The sequence below is a fragment of the Cryptotermes secundus genome, unplaced genomic scaffold, assembly GCF_002891405.2.
Source record: "Cryptotermes secundus unplaced genomic scaffold, Csec_1.0 scaffold122, whole genome shotgun sequence".
NCBI classification, from domain to species: domain Eukaryota; kingdom Metazoa; phylum Arthropoda; class Insecta; order Blattodea; family Kalotermitidae; genus Cryptotermes; species Cryptotermes secundus.
This window is the reverse complement of record NW_019738954.1, coordinates 123,731-146,511: the sequence shown is the minus strand read 5'-3', so window position 1 is coordinate 146,511 and position 22,781 is coordinate 123,731. Positions and strand designations below refer to the sequence as shown.

Below are 22,781 nucleotides of genomic sequence, written 5' to 3'. Positions count from 1 at the left end.
TCATACAGTAAGGTTAGATGGTTCAGGTGTTTAATGTATCAGGGCTCTGTTTTACACTGAACTTAACTCAGATCTCCTTAACCGAGTATTGAATTCGGGTCACGGGATTTTAGATTTGCGCCGGGGTGAAGATTCATATTGTGGTTTTTTTGGTTATCACACCTTGTGGTTTGGTAGGTGCGAACCAATATTTCGGAGGAACGTACTGCCTCTCTCTTCAGGATGAAGATCCTTATCCAAATTACATGGTACTGTAACCCAGAAGACCACAGTTTGCGTCCGGATTTTATTTACGGCCAATTCATGATGATTCTAATCTACTTTAATTCTCAGATTGAATAATGATAAGTTATATACATACGTAATATTTTCTTCGTAACTTTTCTTAAAGAAAACGCAAGAGATTTATGACATTACAGTTTGGTCAGTCTGTGTATATCCCCACTTTCATATTTTGAGCCAGTTAACCGATTCTGACGAAATTTTATATAAATATCATGCTCTCAGTGGCCACCATAAAGTGCTTTTTACTTCCGCACACTTAGTAATAAAAATATGGCCGACGCCCTAACTTGTGAGTGGGAGCGCTACTACTAAAAGAATATCTGCAGTATTTTGTTAAGACATCCTGTCTAGAAACCCGAGATTAACGGCCGTGGGGAACCGTTGCGCTGACCGCGCGACATCCTCTATCCGCAAAAGTTGACACTAACTTCCCCGACAAGCGGCGGTCGCTCGGTCAGTATAGTTCGCTTGCGGACCACAGGCCGAGGGAGTTTATTTTGTTTTAAGACAGCCATTTTGTGGAATGTAAAATAACAACATGTCGACTATGCGAAAGAATTTCTTTAACTTTCTGTGTGATCGCCACAACTAAGCCCTAATAAACCACTGGAGCTCATATAGAATATTTGATGTCGAGGTTAGATGATACTTTTTCGTAGACAGTATGCATAGTGTAGTTTGCATGTCGGTAATTACAAATATGGCAGTAGTGCGAAACTGTGAGGTGATATCCAAGAGATTTAATGTAGACAGAGCCTGTATGCTCGCAACTCCTCGGTAACGTGAACGTTCATGCTGAATCTGTATATATATATATATACAGTTACAAACATAACAGTCCACGAACTTTCTGATACCATCTCNCTGTTATGTTTGTAACTGCCTCGGTTAAAGCAGTTGAGAGGGGAGACCAAGGTCACACTTCCCAAACCCTATTGCATCAATCGCGCTATGAACATGCATTGTTTTTACACTAGTGCTTTTCGACTTCTTGTTTCATTATGCCTGCGATGGGTGGCAAAATCTAGCAACGTGTCTGCATTAAGTTTTGCGTGAAGCTGTGTAAATCCTCTACCGAAACCCTTGAAATGCTTCGTGAGGCTTTTGGAGAACATTCTTTAAGCTGGACAGCGGATTTTGGATGACATTCATGTTTCAAGGCCGGTCGAGTGTCAGTTGAAGACTACGAACGTCCAGGGCGACCAAACACCAAGATATGACAGAAAATGTTGAAAAATTCGAGAACTCGTCCACGAAGACCGTCGCCGAACAATCCCTGAGCTCGCAGACACCGTTAGGATCAGTTATGAAGTTTCCAAGAGATCTTAACAGAAAATCTGAATATGTGGCACATTCTCCTTCATCACGACAACGCGCCCGTCCACATATCCCTGAAAACCACAGTTTGTGACTAACAACAACCTGGTTTTCATTCCGCATGCTACCTACTCGCCGGACTTAACCCCTGTGACTTCGACTTGTCTCCCAAATCGAAGATGCAAGTGTCTTACATCCGATGGGAATCGCAAGAGGTACTCAACAGCATTAAGGAAATTGGCTTCCACGGTGCCTTCGAAGCTTGGAAAAAATTATGGGATCGCTGTATACGTTCGCAAGGAGAATATTCTGCAGGAGATGGGAGCCAGAATTTGAGGAAGTTAAGCCAACATTTCTTTTTAACGTAGTCTGGGAACTTTCCGATAACACCTCGTGTACCTCACCAACCTCGTACGTTGTACATTTACTTTGTGTAGGTAACCTTACGGAAGAGAAGTCATGAGTAAGATGAAGAAAGTCGTCTTCTCGGATCTGGCGCCGTGTATTCTTGGTTTTAACCGACGTTTCGGAGGAACATATCGCCTCCATCTTCAGGGCAGTTGAATTGCGTGCGAATACAGAGAGAAGTAGCTGCAAGATTCTGGTAACTTTCTAATGACTACATGGTGGTCTACGTCACCAAGTGATGATTACGTCTCCTAGGTCTCATAGTATATAGAATATAACCACGCGACGTAATATTTATGGTTTTATTTGAAATCGTTTTCGTGTGTTTCATGCGCAACAATGAAATATATATTGTCATGTGTAGGGGCTTGCGCGTGACTTATAGGCGGGTTTTCGAATGGATCATGGGATTTATCCACATCTTATTCACACAACTTGGGACTACAGGCTTTACAGCGCTATCGCTGATCTACACACTTCCCAGTTCACCGTTACACACGCACTAGGATTCTCAGTCTTCACTAGTCGTATCCTGGCAACGGATTTATCACAGTTTCACTGCCAACTAAGATCAGATATGAAGTCTTTTTCTCACATTGTAATTCATTTCTTACCACTTCTTCTCAATCACTTTCGACTACCATCTCCAGAACTCGACCCAATTCTCTACAACTCTCTCAAACGACCTTTTTTGTCCCTTTATAACAACTCGGCACGGACCAAGCAGAAAACACATTCTGTATTGTTGATAAAGTTTGTTTGCTGATCCGTTGCCTAGCATTTGACGTCCTATTACTCTTCCACGGTAATGTGTTTACCGAGTCGTTACCTAGCAATGGTTCTATACGTCACATATGTTGAAGTGTATTTTGATCTTGAAGTTATCAGTTTCAAAATGACTGGCTAGTCCGAATTCGTACTACGTAAGCATGTTTTTGGCAACCCTAATATTTGCCAGAAGGAAAGTTTGAATTAAGACCAAGTGCATGATTCAGTTGTATATTATATATATAGAAAGCGGCCCAAAAAATATTAATGCGCAATAACAACACACAAATTAAACCGCTCAGCACGCCGTATCAATTGCAGAGATTATGCAGCATCGACTGGACGTAAAGATTATTACCTAACCAGCCGCAGGAAATCTCAGACATTTATATAAGAAGGTTTTAACTATCCCAGGCACTAATGAATATAGAGACGGTCACAGTGGCCACGGTCTTCGCTCGCTCGAACGCTGGGATCGTGGGTACGAATCCAAGTCAAGGCATTGATATTTGTCTACATTTATTCTGTGTCTGTGTTGTCCTGTGTAAGATAGCGGCCCTACGACGGGCTGATCCCCCGTCCGAGCTTTTCTACCGACTGAATAAGGAAAGCTTACCAAACTGAAATGAAGCGATGCGTTTCACATGTGCCCTATGCTCCAAGTGGGCGCAACAGGAACAAAAATATATGGGTGGATGGATGGAGGGACGGACAGACAGACAGACAGTAGACAGAAATATCAGAAGTAGAATATACAGCTGTGTGAAACGGGTAGAATCCTATGTCAACATTGTTGTAATACTGAGATAGTTTAGTGTAAGAATATTTTAAATTAGATGATAGCTCTTTCTTTCTTTATGGAGGCATTGACATATGTCGTAAACGTCTAAACATCTAGCGAGACTGTCTGTTTATATAGCATAGCTTAATAAGCAGACGAGAAGCTAATTAATTTTTCTTTTCTTGCAGGAATATTCGGAAGGGCATAACTGCAGCTTGACAAGCAGCGCAAACCAGACACGTACTCACAATAATTGCTTGACACAAAATACCTCCAGCTGCAGACCAATCCACTAGCTAAGTATGTCCACACTGAATGTACATTCAGTATAACAAGACATGGAAGGAGAAGCTTCCTGGGTGTTACGGTAGCAAGAACTCTGCAGCTATGAGCAGGTTCTCTTGATCTGACACAAGACCCAAGTATTTCACTTTTCCCGACGTCTATCGCGAAATTTCCATTGATGGCGGGGTGCGTACCATGGGAAGAATTCAACCGGTGTATAACACAGTTGCTCACAATATCTGACCGATTGTCTGACGGGTGGACACTTCATAACAAGGATGCACCAAAAGAAACATATTTGGTAAAGAAAGTGATAATTCCCGACACGGAGAATAAATCAGATTTAAGCCCATTTGCTGTATCCTTGGAGGAACCTCTAGACGACGTTTTGGAGGATGCAAATGTGATTAGAGAAGCAGGCGGCAGAATTCTCACGTGGGAATACCACGTGTTGTACAGCCGCAGTTACTTGGTGCCGGTACTGTATTTCAACGCGTGGACGCATGACGGACGGCTGTTGAGTCTTGAGGACATGTGGTGTCGTGTGCACGCCAACTTCCAGGACTCACTTCAAGAGAACAGGTGGAGTGTCCTCACTCAACAGGAGCATCCTGTGTTGAGAAGGCCGTTTTATCAGCTGCACCCTTGTCATACAGCCCAGTTGCTTGGCTGTTTCCGAGGCAAGAGTCCCAACATTGTGATAACTTGGCTAAGCACAGTGGGTCCTGTTGTTGGGCTAACACTCCCTCCGCAGTATGCAGAAATCACTTCAGTTGAATGAGAATGTAAACACTGTACAGGAGATTTGTTTTGTTCTTCTGTAAGCAATTGAAACAATAAATGAAATGTAATATTAAGAGCAGAGTTTTTGCTACAGCCTAGCAGGCTCCCTCGGTCATTATAATCCGTACATGAAATGCATTCTTAGAAAATTGTAGCCTGCTGTCTTCTTCTTCTTCTTCTTCTCCTCCTCCTCCTCCTCCTCTACCAGCTCTGTCGTAACGGCGCTAACAACGCAACTGTTTCCGTAGCAAAAGAGGTTTACTGTACGTAAAGGAACACTGAGAAGACATAAACGTAGGTGGGAGGATAATATTAAAATGCATTTTAGAGGACTAAGAGGAGTGTTATGGACTGGATTCGTTTGGCTCAGGTGGGAACAAGTTGCGGGCTCTTGTGAACACTGTAGTGAACTTTAAGTTCCAAAAAAATGTACAACTCTTCAGTAACTGACTGGCTTCTGAAAAAGTACTAAGCTCCATGGAATTACATAAATAGTTATTAGATAAATGTATTCTTGTATTTTAATATGTAATTAAATATTATGCCATGCAGGAATGGGTGAGTGGAGGTATAGCTCTACCATTCTTGACCTTGGCACTAGATGGTGAGTTGTCAGCTTCAAGCCCCTACCGCTTTACCCCCGTGGTACGCAAGGTATCTACTGTGCAGGAGGCTGGGCGAGTCGTGGGCCAGTATAGACTGTGGAGAAGAGAGAAATACTTTTAATACCCTATAGCTAACCGCCTGAAATTGGCATGGATCCAAGATATATTCATATCAGTGGCGAGAGAAAAGAGTGCGCGGCTGAAGAAAATTTCATAAATATGAGCTTCATGATTCGAACCCTTCGCGAAATATAGAGCGAGAAAATAAACTAAGATGAATTGGGACAGAAGAGAATTGAGTACATGATTTTATTCCAAAAATCTGATAGGAAGACATCACTTGGAAGATCTAGGCGTAGATCGGAGGATCTAGTGTTATATATATGTATTTTCCTTGGCACTACAGCCCCAGTGGGCCTAGGTCTACCTCCATGAACTTCTCCGTTCACTTCGGTTTTTTAGATCGAACACATTCGGTAGGACTCCTTGGGCGGGTGATCAGCTCGTCGCAAGGCCTCTACCTGTACACAAACACAGAAAAACGCATACAAAGAAACTAAACATCCATGCCCTGAGTGGGATTCGAACCCACGATCCCGTCTTCCGAGCGAGCGAAGACAGTGCATGTCTTAGACCGCTCGGCTACCGTGACCGGCCTAGTTTTATATTACTAGAATATAAAGATGTGGATCGGATTCATCTGGCTGAGGAGAAGGTCTAATGGCAGGCTGTTGTGGACAATGAACTTAACTTTACTCCATGAAGTTCATTGTATTGGTAATAAATTCAACATATTTAGGGCGATAATAATTTTTAACTGGTTCACTTCAGGGTTCCAATGCAATTTAGTTCTGACAGTGTTTTAATTATGGCTGTTCGAACAATTGCCGGGTGTTGAGAGCCTGCGCTGCGGAACTGCAGGGAATACCATTTAAGATGTAACCCAAACAACAATCACAGAATGAAAATATGAGGAGTTCTCTCCCGTGAAAAGCCTCTCCTGAATTTCCTCTTACTGCTCGAATACATATCATCACCTCGTTGTAGGCTGCTCCTGTCGACAGTTACGCGAACGTAGTGTATTCACGGGGGAACATGTGTTCGTTCTCAGACATTACGTAGTATCGAAATCATCTGTTATTTTTCGTGAAACATCAGTGCGTACCCTGAACAAGGAGGTACTGAATAAGACAACATTATTTTATATCACTTGCAACTATTTTGAATGGTACCTCCTGTATTGGTCCTACAGGAATGTTACTGATATATTCAGGTTACTTTTACATTACTTAGTGAAGTTTTATTAGTTGTTTAAGGCGATAGTTCTCAAACGCTTACTTCCGTATTCAGAGGCACTCTTTGCGTTTTCTCTTGTCTAGATTACATACGCTGAGACTTAAACGGTGATTGATTTCTGACTGAAATACTGACATCGCTGACTGGGGCGCTTACGCGTGGGATTAATATGATCAGATGATAATGCCGGCAATTGTAATCATACCTCCACACTTCTGCAGGTATGATACTATACAATATGTTACCTAACGAAATCAGGAAATTGGGCTGAATATATTATATGTTAGTAAGTAGTCCGCCGCCCGTCACTGTAGCAGAGCGGTCTAAGGCATGTACTGTCTTCGCTCGCTCGGAAACCGGGATCGTGGGTTCGAATCCCACTCAGGTCATGGATGTTTAGTTTTTGTCTGTGCGTTTTTCTGCGTTTGTGTACAGGTAGAGGCCTTGCGACGAGCTGATCACCCGCCCAAGGCGTCCTACCGAATGTGTAAGATGTAGAAAAACCGAAGTGAGCGGAGAAGTTCATGGAGGTAGACCTAGGCCCACTGGGGCTGTAGTGCAAAGGAAACAAAAAAGTATTCCTCCTGGTGAGTGTGTAATTTATTCTGGAAGAATTTTAATTATACAAGGCCTCACTTAGATCGGTAAGGAAGCCATCACATTTTTCGTAACGAAAATAGGCAGAGGACGAAACGCTGCCCGAAGGCTAACCACGAAACAGAGTTTGCCAAATCCTCCAGAGGTGTTATGCTTTGTCTTTTAAACTGGTCGATAGTAACAGAATAGAGAGAAAAAAAAAGCATTGAAAAACTTTTGAATGTCTGTTGCGTTGCTACAGTTAGAGACAAGCTGAGGTCATATCTTTGTTACGTTTTGTATAGTGTGCACTCAGAGGCTAAAACACATCCTTTGTTTCTATGCTGAGCCCTCTCTTAAAATCCCACACGGCCGTAATTAAATACCACTGACGTATTCGGTCGCACATATGTACTGCACTGTTTACATTTCACTCTCAAACGATTGGAGGCAAGACTGTGACGTAGAATTAGTTCAGAAAGTTAGTGAGTGTGACCTACTTTCCGAAGGTCTTCACGTGTTACCCTATGGTCGAGTCTTCTGACAGAATGTTCGTATTCTTCCTGTCCACCCTGAAGAATTTTTTGATAAAAACAAATGAATTATTGTTATTATTATTTTTCCCTGTTCTGCTGCTCCTCTAGTCACTGCCCTTCAGCCAGATGTGTCTCTGCTGCTAATTTAGTGTGTAATTCTTTAGACATTTTTAGTAATTCTAAAATAAGTTTAAAAAATCTGACTATTTAATTGTTCTTATAGTTGCATCAGATTTATTTCTCAATTAATTATTTAAACATCTCATTTCTCAGTCCTAAAATATAATGAATTTCTATTATTATTATTATTATATTTATTATTATTGTAATTATTATTAAAAAATCTGTCTATTTAATTTGTTCATGTAACTTTTTGCAGGACACTTGTTGTCACTTCATCATTAATATATTTACTTTTGTAGTACCTTTGACATATGTTTTACTTAGACACTGCTTGGTTTCGTCTCTAACATCAAATTGTGTTCTTTCAATTGTGCATATTTGCAACTGAATTTTTGTACTATTTTCATCAATCTCTCTGTATATTGTGTCCTCGTGCTGACTGTGTAATTGGCTACCAGCTGTTGAGTACAGCACGTAAATAAAACCAAGAATTGAATTGAATTGAATTGAATTATTATTATTCACTACCAACACATCTAGACACGGCATAGTGTCCTTGCAATTCATCTGTATTACAATACAACACAAAGCAATAAGCGTACTAACTCCAGGCAGAAGAGCCCTTCCTGAGAACCCAGATATTGTTCAGCTAGTTAAGACATTTCCCACCTTTAGTGACGCTCGAAGTTCATTACTGTGTTCACAAGAGTAATCCACCCCCACATATTCACACTGTCTATTTTAGATACATTCAGATGTTCCCCCATTCTACTTTAATTGTTCTTTTGAAGGAGGGGTGGGGTTCTTGGAGAATGGAGGCAGTCCAACTGCAGTCACCTTTAAATATTTGTGAGTTGCACACCACTGTATTAACTCAAGTAACTCCGAATGGCCCCAGAGTGTTGAAGTTTCTATAATTCAGAATTTAGCAGGAGTGACGCAGATTCCCGTCCGTACACTCACTCACTCGTGGAGCTGAGCCCTTCTTGAGGAGCCGCTAATTCTGCAGCTACTCAAGAATTAATCCCAGCATTTAATGGAACCCGAAGGTTCATTACCGTGTTCACAAGAGCCCTCCACTGGTCCCTGTCATGAACCAGATAAATCAAGTCCATACCCTCCCATCTAATCTCTCTAAGATCCGTTTTAATGTATTCCACCAACCTACGCCTTGGTCTTCCCATTAGTCTCTTTCCATTTCTCTTTCCCACCAGTATCCTATATGCGTTCCTCTTCTCCACATTCGTGCTACATGCTCTACCCATCTCATCCTCCTTGACTTAATCATATTAATTATACCTGGCGACGAGTACAAGTTATGAAGTTCCTCATTATGTAGTTTTCTCCACCCTCCTGTCACTTCATCTCTCTTCGGTCCAAGTATTCTCCTCAACCCCCCCCTATTCTCAAACACCCTCAGACTATGTTCCTCCCTTAATGTCGGAGACCAAGCTTCACACCCATACAGAACCATAGGCAAAATTATATTTTTGTATATTCCAATTTTTATGTTTTTAGACAGCAGACTAGAAGACAAAATTTTCTGGACTCAATGGTAATAAGTATTACTCGAGTTCAGTCTCCTCTTAATTTCCTCCTGAATTGTGTTTTGATTTGTTACCGTCGTTCCGAAATATCTGAACTGTGCCACATTTTCAAAACGTCTGTTACCTATCTTTATGTCATCATTTTGCCCTTCATTTTGGTGACGAGACAGCAACATATGCTTAATTTTCTCTATGTTTACTTCTAGTCCAACCTCTTTACTAGCGTCAGTTAAAGTTTGTGTTTTTCCTTTATGGTATCTACATTATCACCCAGTAGATTCACATCATCAGCATAGACCATCATCTGATGTGTCCCGTTTAATTTCAGTCCCACCTAGTTTTCCTGGCTAACAGAAATGAGTACCAGGGTACTCACGCGACATTTTGGGCATTATATTACCCCCACAGTCATAAGGAAAACATTTTATAGGACGAAGCTCATTTAATTTTTTTTTCCTTGGCACTACAGCCCCAGTGGGCCTAGGCCTACCTCCATGAACTTCTCCGGCTCATTTAAATAACTTTTAATAATTTGATTGCTGCCTCTAAGGTATGTGAGTGCGTTTCGATTGAAGTGATCAGTTTTTTGACTGTCTCTGTAAGTAATGAAAATGAAACTCGATCTCCTCTGCAGTTCAGTTTCTGCTGCTAAAGGTAAAGCTATCCCTGTAACAGGCCATGGGCCCCATAGGGCTGTGAGACGTCGAGGCTCCCACATTTTCTAGACAATCGGCTCACAGATGGCGGTGAGGTTGTCAGCCTTACGCGCAGGTCGCCATTACCCCCAGGAAGATTCCTGGTACTCATTTCTGTTAGAGGCTGAGACGACCTCAGGGACATAATGTAGCTGGAAGGATTAGGTCAATTGAAAAGATAAATTACCTCAAAGGAACTTGAACCCGCGACCTTCCGGCTAGTAGCATAGTGCCTCAAGCAACTACGCTACCGCGTGCCCTCGTTTCTACTGCTGCACGTACATGTTTAAAACACTATGAAGTCCCCAAAAGAAACATAGAACTCTGTACTTTCATTTAGAGACCCAATTATAACTATCAAATCTGGCTTCTAGCAACTTAGTAATTAATTACCTTATTACAGAATGATTTGACATCGTCCAGTGTGACTCAAATGTATATTTATATGACTGCCTTTACATGTTTCGGTCAGTAAAGTGCCGTCCACAGAAGGCACAACGACATGTTGATGAATTACTATTGCATTGATCATAGCAAGTTTTACAAACAGATTTTAATTAAGACAAATCGTTGTTGAGTTAAAAATTATTAAAATTCGAAATGTTTAAAATCTCAAACCGCTAAGGTCCGTGTCTTCGTGGCTCTTCTATTAACGGGAGATTTGGGGAAGAAATTGCCGCCCTTAGAGGACCGGGCCGTGTTTAACATTTTTTTATATTATAGTTGGTTAGCAATGTGTATTTTGTTAGGCTGTTACTAATGCCTCAACACACATGCCTTAGACTGCGCGGCAACGGTGATCAGCTGTCCAACAGTCGGTAGTCTTCAAACATCAGGATAATTTATCAAAATTCGGTAGAATAATAAAAGTAGATAAATATTTTCGAACACAAAGTGCATTAAGAAGATGGAAGGATGGTTAGAACTTTGCAGAGAAAAGGAGAATTTCGGATGAAATTTAGATATTCTGTTTCTTCTTGTTTGCAACTTCGAATCTTACAGAACTTCTGTTGTTAATATCGTATGTAGATAATGCAAACTTCTAATGTGGAAATATATTCAGTTCAGCTCATGGCATAGCTTGCTGGAGTCGTGGACATATGTTCATATTACTCGATCCTAGTCGAGCCAGATTGTAATTTGTTTTAATTATAAATACTTTACAAATTATTATTATTATTATTATCTCTTATATCTGGAAGAACAAATTATTATTCAGTTTCATGTTCTGTTTGCGTTAGAACAATATCTAAGTTTGCGTCTTTGGAATGTTTATAATTGATGACTTACAACAGTATTTCATATGCAGTACTTTAGTATGTTGATGATATATCTCTATACCAAACTTGCATTCGCCCAGCTCCAGTCATTAATTTGTCAGCATAAAAACAAAATTTAATTCAGAAGCCATTTTGTTGTTCTACGTTCTACGAAAATTTCTTACAATAAAACTCCGTAGCTTTAGTCCGCAAGTGAACTATACCGACAGAGCGACCGCTGCTTGTCGGCGAAGTTAGTGTCGCGTGGCCAGTGCAACGAATCCCGACGGCCGTTAATTTCGGTTTTCTAGACAGGAAAATTCCTTAGGAAACTGTACTTCTTTTTTTCGAACATGTATTCCTGTGCATCATTTCAGAATCCTATATGAAGACGCGTTAGTGACCCTCACTTGACAAATTTGTGCCCGTTTTTATTTCTGATTTTAGAAAATTAAAGGGTACGAATCTTGGTGTTTCGTGTAATTGCGTATGGGCATACTAACCTTCGTACAAATGGGACACACACGAATAGTGAGGTTATTTCATAAGCATACGTCACTTCCTTAGGGAAGAAAATTAATTAAAAACATAAATGAACATAAGTAAAAACTAACAAATACTCAACTGAAGATGTTAGCAATATTAATAGCAATAATTATAACGTAAATTAACTTATATACGTGTATATAATGAGTTATAAGACCGAATGCAAGTAAAAAGAATTTCGAATTTTATTTCTGTCTTCTGCGTTATTAAATAAGAAATAAACCAAAATATGTGTGGGTTAGAACAAGAAGTGTAGCGTAAAACAATTTTGAATTATACGAGTATTGTTGTCTTCTGCTATCGTAACAAATTAACTGATATAATAATGTGTTTATTATAGGAGGAAATGTAAGGAAAAACAGTTAATGGACTATATTGTTGTTTTCTGGATTATTGTAACAGAAATGAAGAAATATTTGGCATGTGTTATGAAAGTGAATACAACGAAAAACAATTTTGTATTATATTATTGTCTTCTTGGTGACTGTAACGGATATTAACTAATGTTACATGTGGGTTTTAATAGGAAATATAAGGAACAACAAATTTGGTTTCGATAAACAACAGTAGGACTCACTACTGCCACTGAACACCTTTAATTTTACATAATTTTGAAGTGTGAATATTACTTTGCGGGTAATTTATATTTTGAGATTTAAATATTTGTGCTGTTTTTACATTTAAATATGTATTTTGTAAAAGATCTATCGTGTTATATAAAGACAACAATGAAACGTGTGTACGCAAGGCAGCCTTCCAATAATCTATTACATAGCGGAGAGTTTGATGGCTTCCAAGTCGAAACACATGAGCTAAACAGAAAGTAAATTGATGGATACCTGAAGTTAATGAACTGTAATAAATCATATTAGAGATTCCCAGAGAAATATCCTAGAATATATTTTTAAAATTAACGTTAGCATACAAGTAGTGTTCAACTACTACCTTCCTAATAACTTTTATTTCTGTTTATATACTCTTCACACAATAATTGACCCGTTTCGTCAGTTCTTCAAACTTTGCCCCCCAGTTCAGGTTACATATTATACAATTTATATATCATTTATCTGTTGGTTACTCATTAAAGGATGCTTTTAATAGCTCAGATTTTGTGGCGTAGAATCATGGGAGTAGTAGTCAGTAATGATCTATAAACCATTTCAAAGGAAGTGGCTGTAGCCTATTTTGATGCCTGCCTACTATCTCAGTATTTAACTGGAGCGGCCGATGGAGATCTCAAGACATCGCAATTAGAATATGTGGTCTTATGACCTATATTTGAACCCAGGACCTTCCAGGCATGGATCAGGACTGTTAACAACTCGACGGGGATGTTTAATTCATATTATTTATTAATAGTGATTTTTTTGGAGGTGTAATCCAAATAAATATTTATAGTGAAATGTCTGAAACTTTAGACTCCAAATATTTCATGCAGCAAAGTTTCTTCATAAGCCCCTCTTCTACACTTCCGTTAACCTCTGCAGAATAAACTTGCTATCTGCCTTGTTTGCCTTACTCTTCGACCAAGAGGGTGGCTGCATTTCCCTGGAAACATGAGTGAACTTCTAGCGAACTACTTTTTGTCACACCCAAGAATATAATATTCTTCATACTTAAACATTGCTTGCCGGTACGGATTGCACAGTACCTGAGTCACGAGCAGATAACATTTCCCATGGTGGGCGTGACACATCCTGTGTTTAACCATGTGGGCTCTATCAATAATATTAACCATATTACCAAAGGAACATACAACCCTCGCAGGAGCATCATTGAACCTGCAGTAAAAATCAACGCACTACATGACATTATATTCCAGATGATACATCTTCTTTTTCTTCTTCTTCCTTGACGGAATAGGCTCTCTACCTTGTATCCATTTAGAATTAATTCATTCTGAAATTTTAATTTTATAGACAGTTGGTATTACTCCTTGTACGGATAATCAGCCCATTGCAAGGCCGCTGCCTACACAGCAGAACACAGACACATAATAAACACAGGCATCCATGCCTCGAGCGGGATTGTAACCCACGACCGCAGTGTTTGAGAGGTCGAAGACTTTTCATGCCTATGACCACGCGGCCACTGTGATCATCATTGACTATTTCTGCAGTAAGAAATTACAGACTTCATGAATCAGAGTCCTTTATCTGCGCCCCCCCCCCAAGTGGTCTCTTCCATTTAAGGCTTTCCCAGATGAAACTTCCCCCTTTCACGCGTTCTGCATATCCACATGAATCTCCTTGGCTTAATTACCCTAATAATGTATTTCTGATACAAGCAACATTAAAGATATTTACATTAAACCATTAACGGCTATATATAGGCAGCAAAATACGCCACGTAACAACATGTTCAATTACTAATAAGGATACTGGGTACAGTAAACTGTTGCTTGACTTTTGTTTTATTTGCTTCAAGTTCCTGTTTATTTCATTAAATATTATGTGTGCGCGGGACTTTCATTGGCGTGTATGAGAATTATATACAAGGCATTTGACGTAGGAGAGGACTATTAAAGTTCTCATAACGTGTTCATATGTCGTTCTCTTTCCGTTCGTGATGAATGTTTCTGTCTCTTTTTGAACCAGACCTCGGAGTGCCATGTGTATGTAATTTAAAATCCCATATCAATTTAGAACGTATAGAGCCTTTATGCATGATTTTTTAAAAGCAAAATGGACTTCATCGGAAGAAATGCTGTTTGTGCCTTTTCTAATTTTTTTCCCCCTTGGCACTACAGCTCCAGTCGGCCTAGGCCTACCTCCATGAACTTCTCCGTTCACTTTGGTTTTTCTAGATCTTACACATTCGGTAGGACACCTTGGTCGGGTGATCAGCTCGTCGCAAGGCCTCTACCTGTACACAAACATCCATGTCCTGAGTGGGATTCGAACCCACGATCACGGTTTCCAAGCGAGCGAAGGTAGTACACGCCTTAGACCGCTCGGCTACCGTGCCCGGCCTTTCTAATATTATCCGAATTAATTTTAATTGCCTTTTCGGTCTTTCCAATTTAGTTCTGAAGTCTCCAGTTTAACAACACATCATCCAGGCGGCTGTGCAAATATTTTTATTAAAAAAATTATCGCCAGCAATTTTAAGAGTCATGATTGTATAAGGTAAAGAATTTTGTCTGTAGTAGGGCTGTAAAAAATGTCATCTATTTGATGAAGCATTTTAGCTGCTCACATAAAATTTCCTCTTTTATTATAATCATCTCATCATCGCATGAAACATTTATTAATTTTAAAAGTATAAGATTAAAATAATTACATACACAGGAACATTTTTACTTTTAACATAGTTATTAGTGTCAACAAATCAAAGAAAAGGAAGGATGAAGAAGGTATAGAACAAATGGGACGGATAATGAGAAATGCATAGAGAATTTGGCCAGGAAAAGAGAACATGACAGGATTAACATTAAAATTGGATATTTTTTAGGTTTAAGGGAAGGATTGGTTGGAGCTGGCTGGAAACAGGATATAATGGCGGGCTATGTGAAAACGATAATAAACCTTCAGATTTCTGAAAGAAAAAGAGGATTTCTTCACCCACTGAATAGCTGTCAGTTCTCAAGAACTTAGTTAATTAGTTAAAATTACGAGTTGTCGCCAATAGCCTTTATTATGTTGCAGTATAAAAATTAATGTGAATCCAGTGCAAATCTTGGATGGACGTTCAGAAATTCCTGTCAAGTTATCAGCTAAAAACGGGGTGGGGTGCGGAGAAAATACAATTTACGCAAAATATATTGTAACACTGAATATCAAAATACCTTCAGAACTCTAAACTCAGTCACACCGCAAAGGGAGCTCTTATATGCTTATTTATTTGAAGTTGTAGAATATTATAGCAGTGATGTATTCTGGACCTATTTATCTCTTTACAAAACATAAGTTTATGTTGTGTCCAATGTAAGGGAAAGCGAAACTCACTAAGAGAGCAGGAATTTAAATTGTTTGAAAGTTATTGAACGCCGATCACAGTGGCTGAGTGCTCTAAGGCATGAACTGTCTTCGCTCGCTCGAACGCTGGGATCGTAGGTTCGAATCCCACTCAAGGCATGGATGTCTGTGTGCGTTTGTTCTGTGTGTAGGTAGCGGCCTTGCGACGGGCTGATCCCCCTTCCAAGGAGTAGATAGATAGATAGACAGATGGCCGCGCCATAGCTCAAGCGGTTAGTCGCTGGTTTCCCACCGCGACGGACCGCGTTCGATCCCGGGTCTGGTGATGTAGGATTTATGGTGTACAAAATGGCGCTGGGACAGGTTTTCTCCGAGTACTTCGGTTTCCCCTGCCAATCTTCATTCCACCAGTTGGTCCACAATCACATTCACCTATCATCTGGGGCTGATACAATAGGCTAGGTACAAGGGACTTAGTCCCACCCCGCTAGCAATAAGAAAAATAGATAGAAAGATAGAGAGGTTACTTAACATTGCTGCCAGTAACTGAGACCTGTAGCTTCGGATGACTGGGTAACAATGAAAAGTAATAGTAAAGAAGGTGGGCAGAAACGTTTGAGGCTTAACTTAAGGTACCGTCCCGACATTTGCATGAGCCTACTGAGAAAACCTAGCATGACTTCATTCAAGACCGTAGTGCGTCACAGTAAATTCGAACGAAACACTTCCTGAAAGCAAGTCAGAATCGTTTCTGCTTGAGTCAAATCGATCGGTTGGATTATAAATGTTAAATTCATTTGAGGGTTTAAAAAATAGCAATAAATAAAATTTAATTCTAAATTTAAGTTCGAAACTGTAGTCTTCTTTCGTCCCTTTTGTTCTTGCCTTCTTCTTTGTGTTGCAGAACCACATAAACATTTGCCTTCTATCTCACAGAGGGAAATTCTTTCTCATACAGAGAACATAACCCCGTTGAAGGAAAATTAAGACCCATCTCAATGACTCTGAAGTCCTTGTGCTTCACGCACCGAACAATAATTGTACTATATGCGGGAATGGGAGTGAAGCTTTACGCGGTCTTAACCTCGGTTATAGATGGAGATGAGTGATCGCTTCACGCCCCGGGCACATTACTCATTTATGAGGCTGAGAGGTTCCTGAAACCGATCTTGGCTTAGTGGCAAAGAGACATATATCAGAGAATTGAATCCCGCTCGTCAGTAACAGGTGAACACCTAAACCCGTGAAGTGAAACTCATGAACACAGTGTTTAGGTGCAGCTGCACTGGCTGTATCCTACGTAGGCCTGACAGGGTATGGCAGAGCATAGTTGGAAGAATCACCAGGGAATGCGTCATGCATTCAAGTTTATATTCTTGTAATCTTGTCAGACAGGTCTCTTAATATCAAGAATTTCTTTGTATAATGAGCATGCAACAATATTTCCATCTGACGACAAATAATGCAATGTTCCCTTATTTAACATTGAATAAACTGACAGTTTAAATTGGACAACATAATGCAGTGTAGGCCTATGTACACGTTTCTTGTTTAATTGAGTAATAAATATAGTTTCAATTGGACAAGTCACTTATATGCTTAATCTACGAGCTTTGACGTCGGTAAGAATTTTTTCTCTCTGTATGACTGCACAGCCCTCTGGACCTTGGCCACCTTTTCAGTTCCTTGGTAAGAAAATGCACAGTGACATTTGCATGACCTATGTTTGTTTCCAAGCAATAATGCCCTCAAAGGCAGTACTCCTGTAAAATCACGTCATATTATGCGTTCATATTGAACTCTTGCAGCAAATGCGCCGCAAACCCGTAAATGGGCAACAGACAGGAGCGCAAGCTCACACTTAACTCAACAGATTACCTTGCATGCCTGTGTGTTACGGAAGGCTCATGGAAGTATAGCCTACTTGTCTCCAGCTGACTCCATGCTGTAAAGTTCTTCTTGAGAGGGTAATAGTTGTAAGATTTGAGGCTTTCACGGCGGTGACTATGAAGAAAGCAGTCTTCTGGGATTTGGCACCGTGTGTATGTGGTGTTAACCGACGTTTCGGAGTAACGTATCGCCTCCATCTTCAGGGTAGAAGGAAAAATATAAGAAATCCGCAAGAGAAGAGACCGTGAGAACCGGCAAAAGCAGACTGCTTTTGGAGACATACCAAGGTGCTTTAGTTACTGAGAGCAAGAATTTGGATTGAAGTCTTTGAATTATTTTTGTGCTTGATGGCTTTATACAGCCCCATGGCTGTGTTCCATATGTCCATATGGGTTTTATTGTGCACTTATATAATAGAAGTTTGAGGTAACTTATGAAGAAGGATTTTGCTCCATGGATTTCCTCAGTACATTTCCTTGTTTACTGGACTGTCCTGTTACTGTCAAAAAACAAATTAAAAGACACCATTGAAGTTTTTCATTGACTAAATTCGACCCAGGAGAGAGAAAAATATAATTTTTAACATGAGACTTGAAGACGTTGCTTCTCTATTGACGCATTTTGGCGATGGTCGGAATTATACTAGTAATTGCCTAAATGGGCGTAATGCTGTATTCCCTAAATTCTCAGATCTTAAGCACCGTGGGTTAGGTTCTTCTTCCTGCACCAAGTCATTCGATTTTCGCAGCACATGAGAAACAATGGACTACAGCAAAAAAAGAAAAGGTTTCTTCAAAGAGCGGCTTGTACAAGGTCTGAGCAGTGTGTGGGGTCCTATCAGACTGGAGTATCTTCTCAGAAGGAGAAAGCCAACCTCAAGTAGGTTAAGGCATGTAGACAGTTCGGTGATTGACCTGGTACGTGTGTAATTCAGCTCATGGCCAAGTCGGATTGTGTTCCTGTCTGGCAGTGACGTGGCACACTCCAGGCGCTACGTTTTGCTAACAAGAATGGAAAGAAATGTTCTGCCTTGGAGTACACATCTGCTTCAGTTGCGTTGTTTGTATTCTGCATAACTAACTCCATGAAACCGAGTCAGGCTTCAGAAGCAACCAGTCTCTCAATAACTCAAAAATTACCCAACATTTTATGGAACCCAAAGGTTGATTGCTGGTTGATTGCTGTGCTCACACGAACCCGCCACTGGTTCATATCCTGAGCCAGATGAATCCAGTCCATACCTCCCCATTCATTTATGTGTTGTATTCATTCATTTTCTCCGGTCACAATAGCCTTCCACTGGTCCCTATCCTGAGCTAGATCAATCCAATCCATACCATCCTATCCTATCTCTCCAAGATCAATTTTAATATTGTACAGCCACCTACACCTTGGTCTTCCGTGTAGTCTCTCTCCATCTGGCTTTCCCACCAGTATTCTATATGCATTCCTCTTCTCCTCATTCGTGCTACATGCCCTGCCACACCTCATCCTCATTGACCTCATCATTCTATTTATACGTCGAGAAAAGCACAAGTTATGAAGCTCCTCATTATGCAGTTTTCTCCAACCTCCTGTCACTTCATCTCTCTTCGGGCCAAATATTTTCCTGAGCACCCTGTTCTCAAAGACCCTCAATCCCTTAATGTCAGGGACCAAATTTCACACCCATACAGAACCACAGGCAAAATTATAGTTTTGAATATTCTAATGTTTATGATTTTAGACAGCAGACGGGAAGACAAAAGGTTCTGAACTTAATGGTAGCAAGCATTACCCGAGTTCAGTCTCCTCTTAATTTCATCCTGAATCAGGTTTTGATTTGTTATAGTCGTTCCCAAATATCTGAACTGTGCCACAATTACAAAACATGTTACCTTTATTTATGTCATGATTTTGCCCTGCATTTTGGTGACGAGACAGCAACATATACTTAGTTTTCTCTGTGTTCACTTCTAGTCCAACCTCTTTACTTGCGTCAATTAAAGTTTGTGTGTTCTTCTTTATGGTATCTACATTATCACCCAGTAGATTCACATCATCGGCATAGGCCAACAGCTGATGTGTCCCATTTGATTTCAGTTCCACCTGGTTTTCTTGGAGTTTTCTAATGGCATATTCTAAAGCAAAGTTGAAAAGGAGTGACAATGAAGCATCTCCTTGTTTTAGACCATTCTAGATAGGCAATTTATCAGACAAATATTTACCTATACGGACTTTACTATATGTTTCGTTTAAACACATTTTAATCAGCCTGCCTAGTTATATTGGTACCCCGAACTCTTATCAGAATATTGTACAATACTTCCGTCCCAATTGAATCATAGTCTTTCTTGAAATTTAACGAATAGCTGATATACACTCTCATTGTACTCCCATTTTTTCTCCAATATCTGACGAATGCAAAAGATCTGATCAGTAGTTGACCTGTTTCTTCAAAATCCACATTGATGATCCCCGGTAGTCTTAACCTTGAGAGAAGAATATTGCACAGAATTTTGTATGAAGTTAGCATTGATATCTCCCGTTAATTACTACAATTAGTTTTATTACCCTTCTTGTGAACTGGTACAATAATAGATTCCTTCCACTGATCAGGCAATTTTTCCTTATTCCAAATATAATTAATTAGCTATCTATCTGTCAAAGGCTCTACATTCCTTTTGTTGGATCTTGGCCCTTTTTCAGTTTCTTAATCCTATACGCAGTCGATATGACTCCCTGGACGGGGGCTCAGCCCGTCGCAAGGTCGCTATCTATTCACAGAACAACACAAACACGGAATAAAAGCACACAGGCATCCATCCCTCGAGTAGGATTGGAACCCACGATCTCAGCGTTCGAGCGAGCGAATGAAGTTTATGCCTTAGCCTGCGCGGCCATTGTAATGGACTAAATAACTTATATTGTAATTAAATATGTTGGGAGGGAGCTTGGTGTAATTAGTATCGAGGAAAAGACAATTCGGTAGTCTTCCGGTCTGGTCGGAAAATAGTTGTTTGTTGAATACACATACAAGTTCGGAGGTGATGGCATAACGTCTGCTTTGTTTAATTACCTCGAAAATGTAGGACTTAAACAAAAAGCTTACTGGATATAAAATGTTTCTTATTCATATCTATAACTTTTCTTTCGGACAGTCTTCGCTGCTAAAATGTTCAGCTAGCTGCGCCTGGGATATGCACAGATATGCATGTGTCTTAATTTCAGGCTTCAACTGGAATGAGACTACGGATTTCATTAGAGCTCAACAATATTGAAACTTACGAAAATTCTTCCAGTAGTTATCGAATTGTTTCATGCGTACAGCGACCAGGACAGACTGACGGACTGGGGGAATTATCAGGCATTCCTCACGGCTGAGAACACTTCTGGTATGTTTCACCGCACAAAAATTGTTGAACATACTACACAAAATTGATGACTCTTTAAGGATGATTCTGTGAAGGGTTTCGTCATAATCCATGCCTAAGTAAAATGAAACGCAAGAAAAGAAATAATTTATGTAATGTCATCATTATCGGCAAGGACTCGGGATACCTTAGTCGGTAAAGCGACTGGCTACGGGCTGGACGACAGAGGAGTCTCAGTTCGAGTCCCGGTAGGGTGAAGAATTTTCTCTTCTCCACATCGTTCAGATCAGCCTTATGATTCCATTCAGGTTCCTATCCAAAGGGTATCGGGGCTCTTTTCCCGGGTTAAAGCGGCAGGGGCGTGACACTAACCACTCAGCTCCAACGAATGCTGAGGTCAAGAAATCATGTATATATTTATCCACTCCCCCCATACGCCTTCATGGCGTAGTGCTTAATTACTTAAGCACACGGACAACTTTACCTTTACGTAAGTACTCCGTTATAAAGGCTTATAGGATATGTAAAATCAAAGCTCCACTGATTCTACACCACTGCATTAGAAGCAAGGAAGTGGATCTTCACGCCCTACGCCCGCCGCGCATTTCATGCGGCCCCAAGGCCGGTCTGGGCGCTGTGACTAACGTGGAACTGTCCTGTGCATGCTGAGAGACGAATCCCACTTGTACCTTAGTGACTGAGGAATTTAAGAGAGAAAAAAAGCAAATTCCCGTAAAGTAACTGTTATACACGTAGTTGGCTTACCACGGTCAGGAGCAAGACTGTCTCCCTACTCTCAGCTTACTCCTTTTTTTCCTTCAGTCAACACAGAATACCTTTCAACAGAAGTTGCATCAAATATTTCTTCTAATAGCATAGCTCAAAGTTTCAGGACCATGACTGACTCAAGAAATTCACATAATTTTGTTGGTATTTATGAGGATAAGGTTTTAAAATGGACGAAACAGAATCTTCTTTCCCGGTGTTAAAAATACTGTTTCGTTAACTTAAAAATTATCCAGGCGCAAATAGCCTTCGTTGCTGACGCGCCTAAATACATTCCCCTTTACCGGACACACGTGCACGCATGCGCCCCAACTCGCACACGCACGCGCGCGTCCGCACATTTATTCTCTCTTTCTCGCCGCCCCCTCCTACTGATTTCATTACCATCTCCTCACTCACTCTCTTCTCTCCTTCCCCTCCTTCACTCCCTCATGTCTTAACTCTCCCCACCCCTTTAACACAGAGGGTTAAATTCCCTGTATTATTGTGTACAAATAGTCAAATTCCCTGTATTGTTGTACACTTGGGCTATTTCTAAGTTACGGATGGTTTCGATCACCGGCGACAGATGGCAGAAAAGGAATGTGCTGAAGTAATGTGGAATCTGTAGTAGTTATTCTCTGCTGTAAGAGATGGCAGAATCAGCTCTGTAATCAAATACAGACATTTTAAGCGCGATTTATATGGGTGCTTCCTGCAGGTCTGATCACTGTTTTTTTCGTTAGTCGAGAAAGTTGTCATAGTATTGGAACTGTTCAATCTAGTCGCGTTAGGACTTGGTGTTGGGTACTTTTCCGAGTTTTTATGTTCGGATACCTGTGTCACGGTGGCAGATGCCAGTGAGTCTGATTCATTTGACCATTTCTGGTGAGGTTAGGTAAGTTTTGTTTTCAGTAACATACGCTGGTCTACCATAGCTTGTTCGCGTGAATCAAGTTATGTGTACTTTGTTTACTGCCCGCCAAGTAGCTTACACATACCTCACTTTGTATACAGTTTCAGTCGTTATGGGTTCATTATTAAAT

The 22,781-nt window shown here is 40.4% G+C and overlaps 1 protein-coding gene across 12 annotated transcripts in view; it reads left to right on the top strand.

The window, feature by feature from the left end:
- LOC111871353 (ubiquitin-like-conjugating enzyme ATG10) overlaps positions 1-22,781 on the top strand; it is a 647,673-nt gene that overhangs the window by 524,189 nt on the left and 100,703 nt on the right. For 4 of the 12 annotated variants that reach the window (XM_023864406.2, XM_023864405.2, XM_033754223.1 and 1 more), the window contains one exon: positions 3,748-4,701. The exons of 7 other annotated variants lie outside the window; for them this stretch is intronic. In XM_023864406.2, the coding sequence (XP_023720174.1) occupies positions 4,023-4,625 (603 nt within the window). In that variant the 5' untranslated portion in view covers positions 3,748-4,022 and the 3' untranslated portion in view covers positions 4,626-4,701. Of the gene's footprint in view, positions 1-3,747; positions 4,702-22,456; positions 22,634-22,781 lie in introns of those variants that run through there. One more of the 12 variants, XM_033754224.1, reaches the window with a different exon arrangement.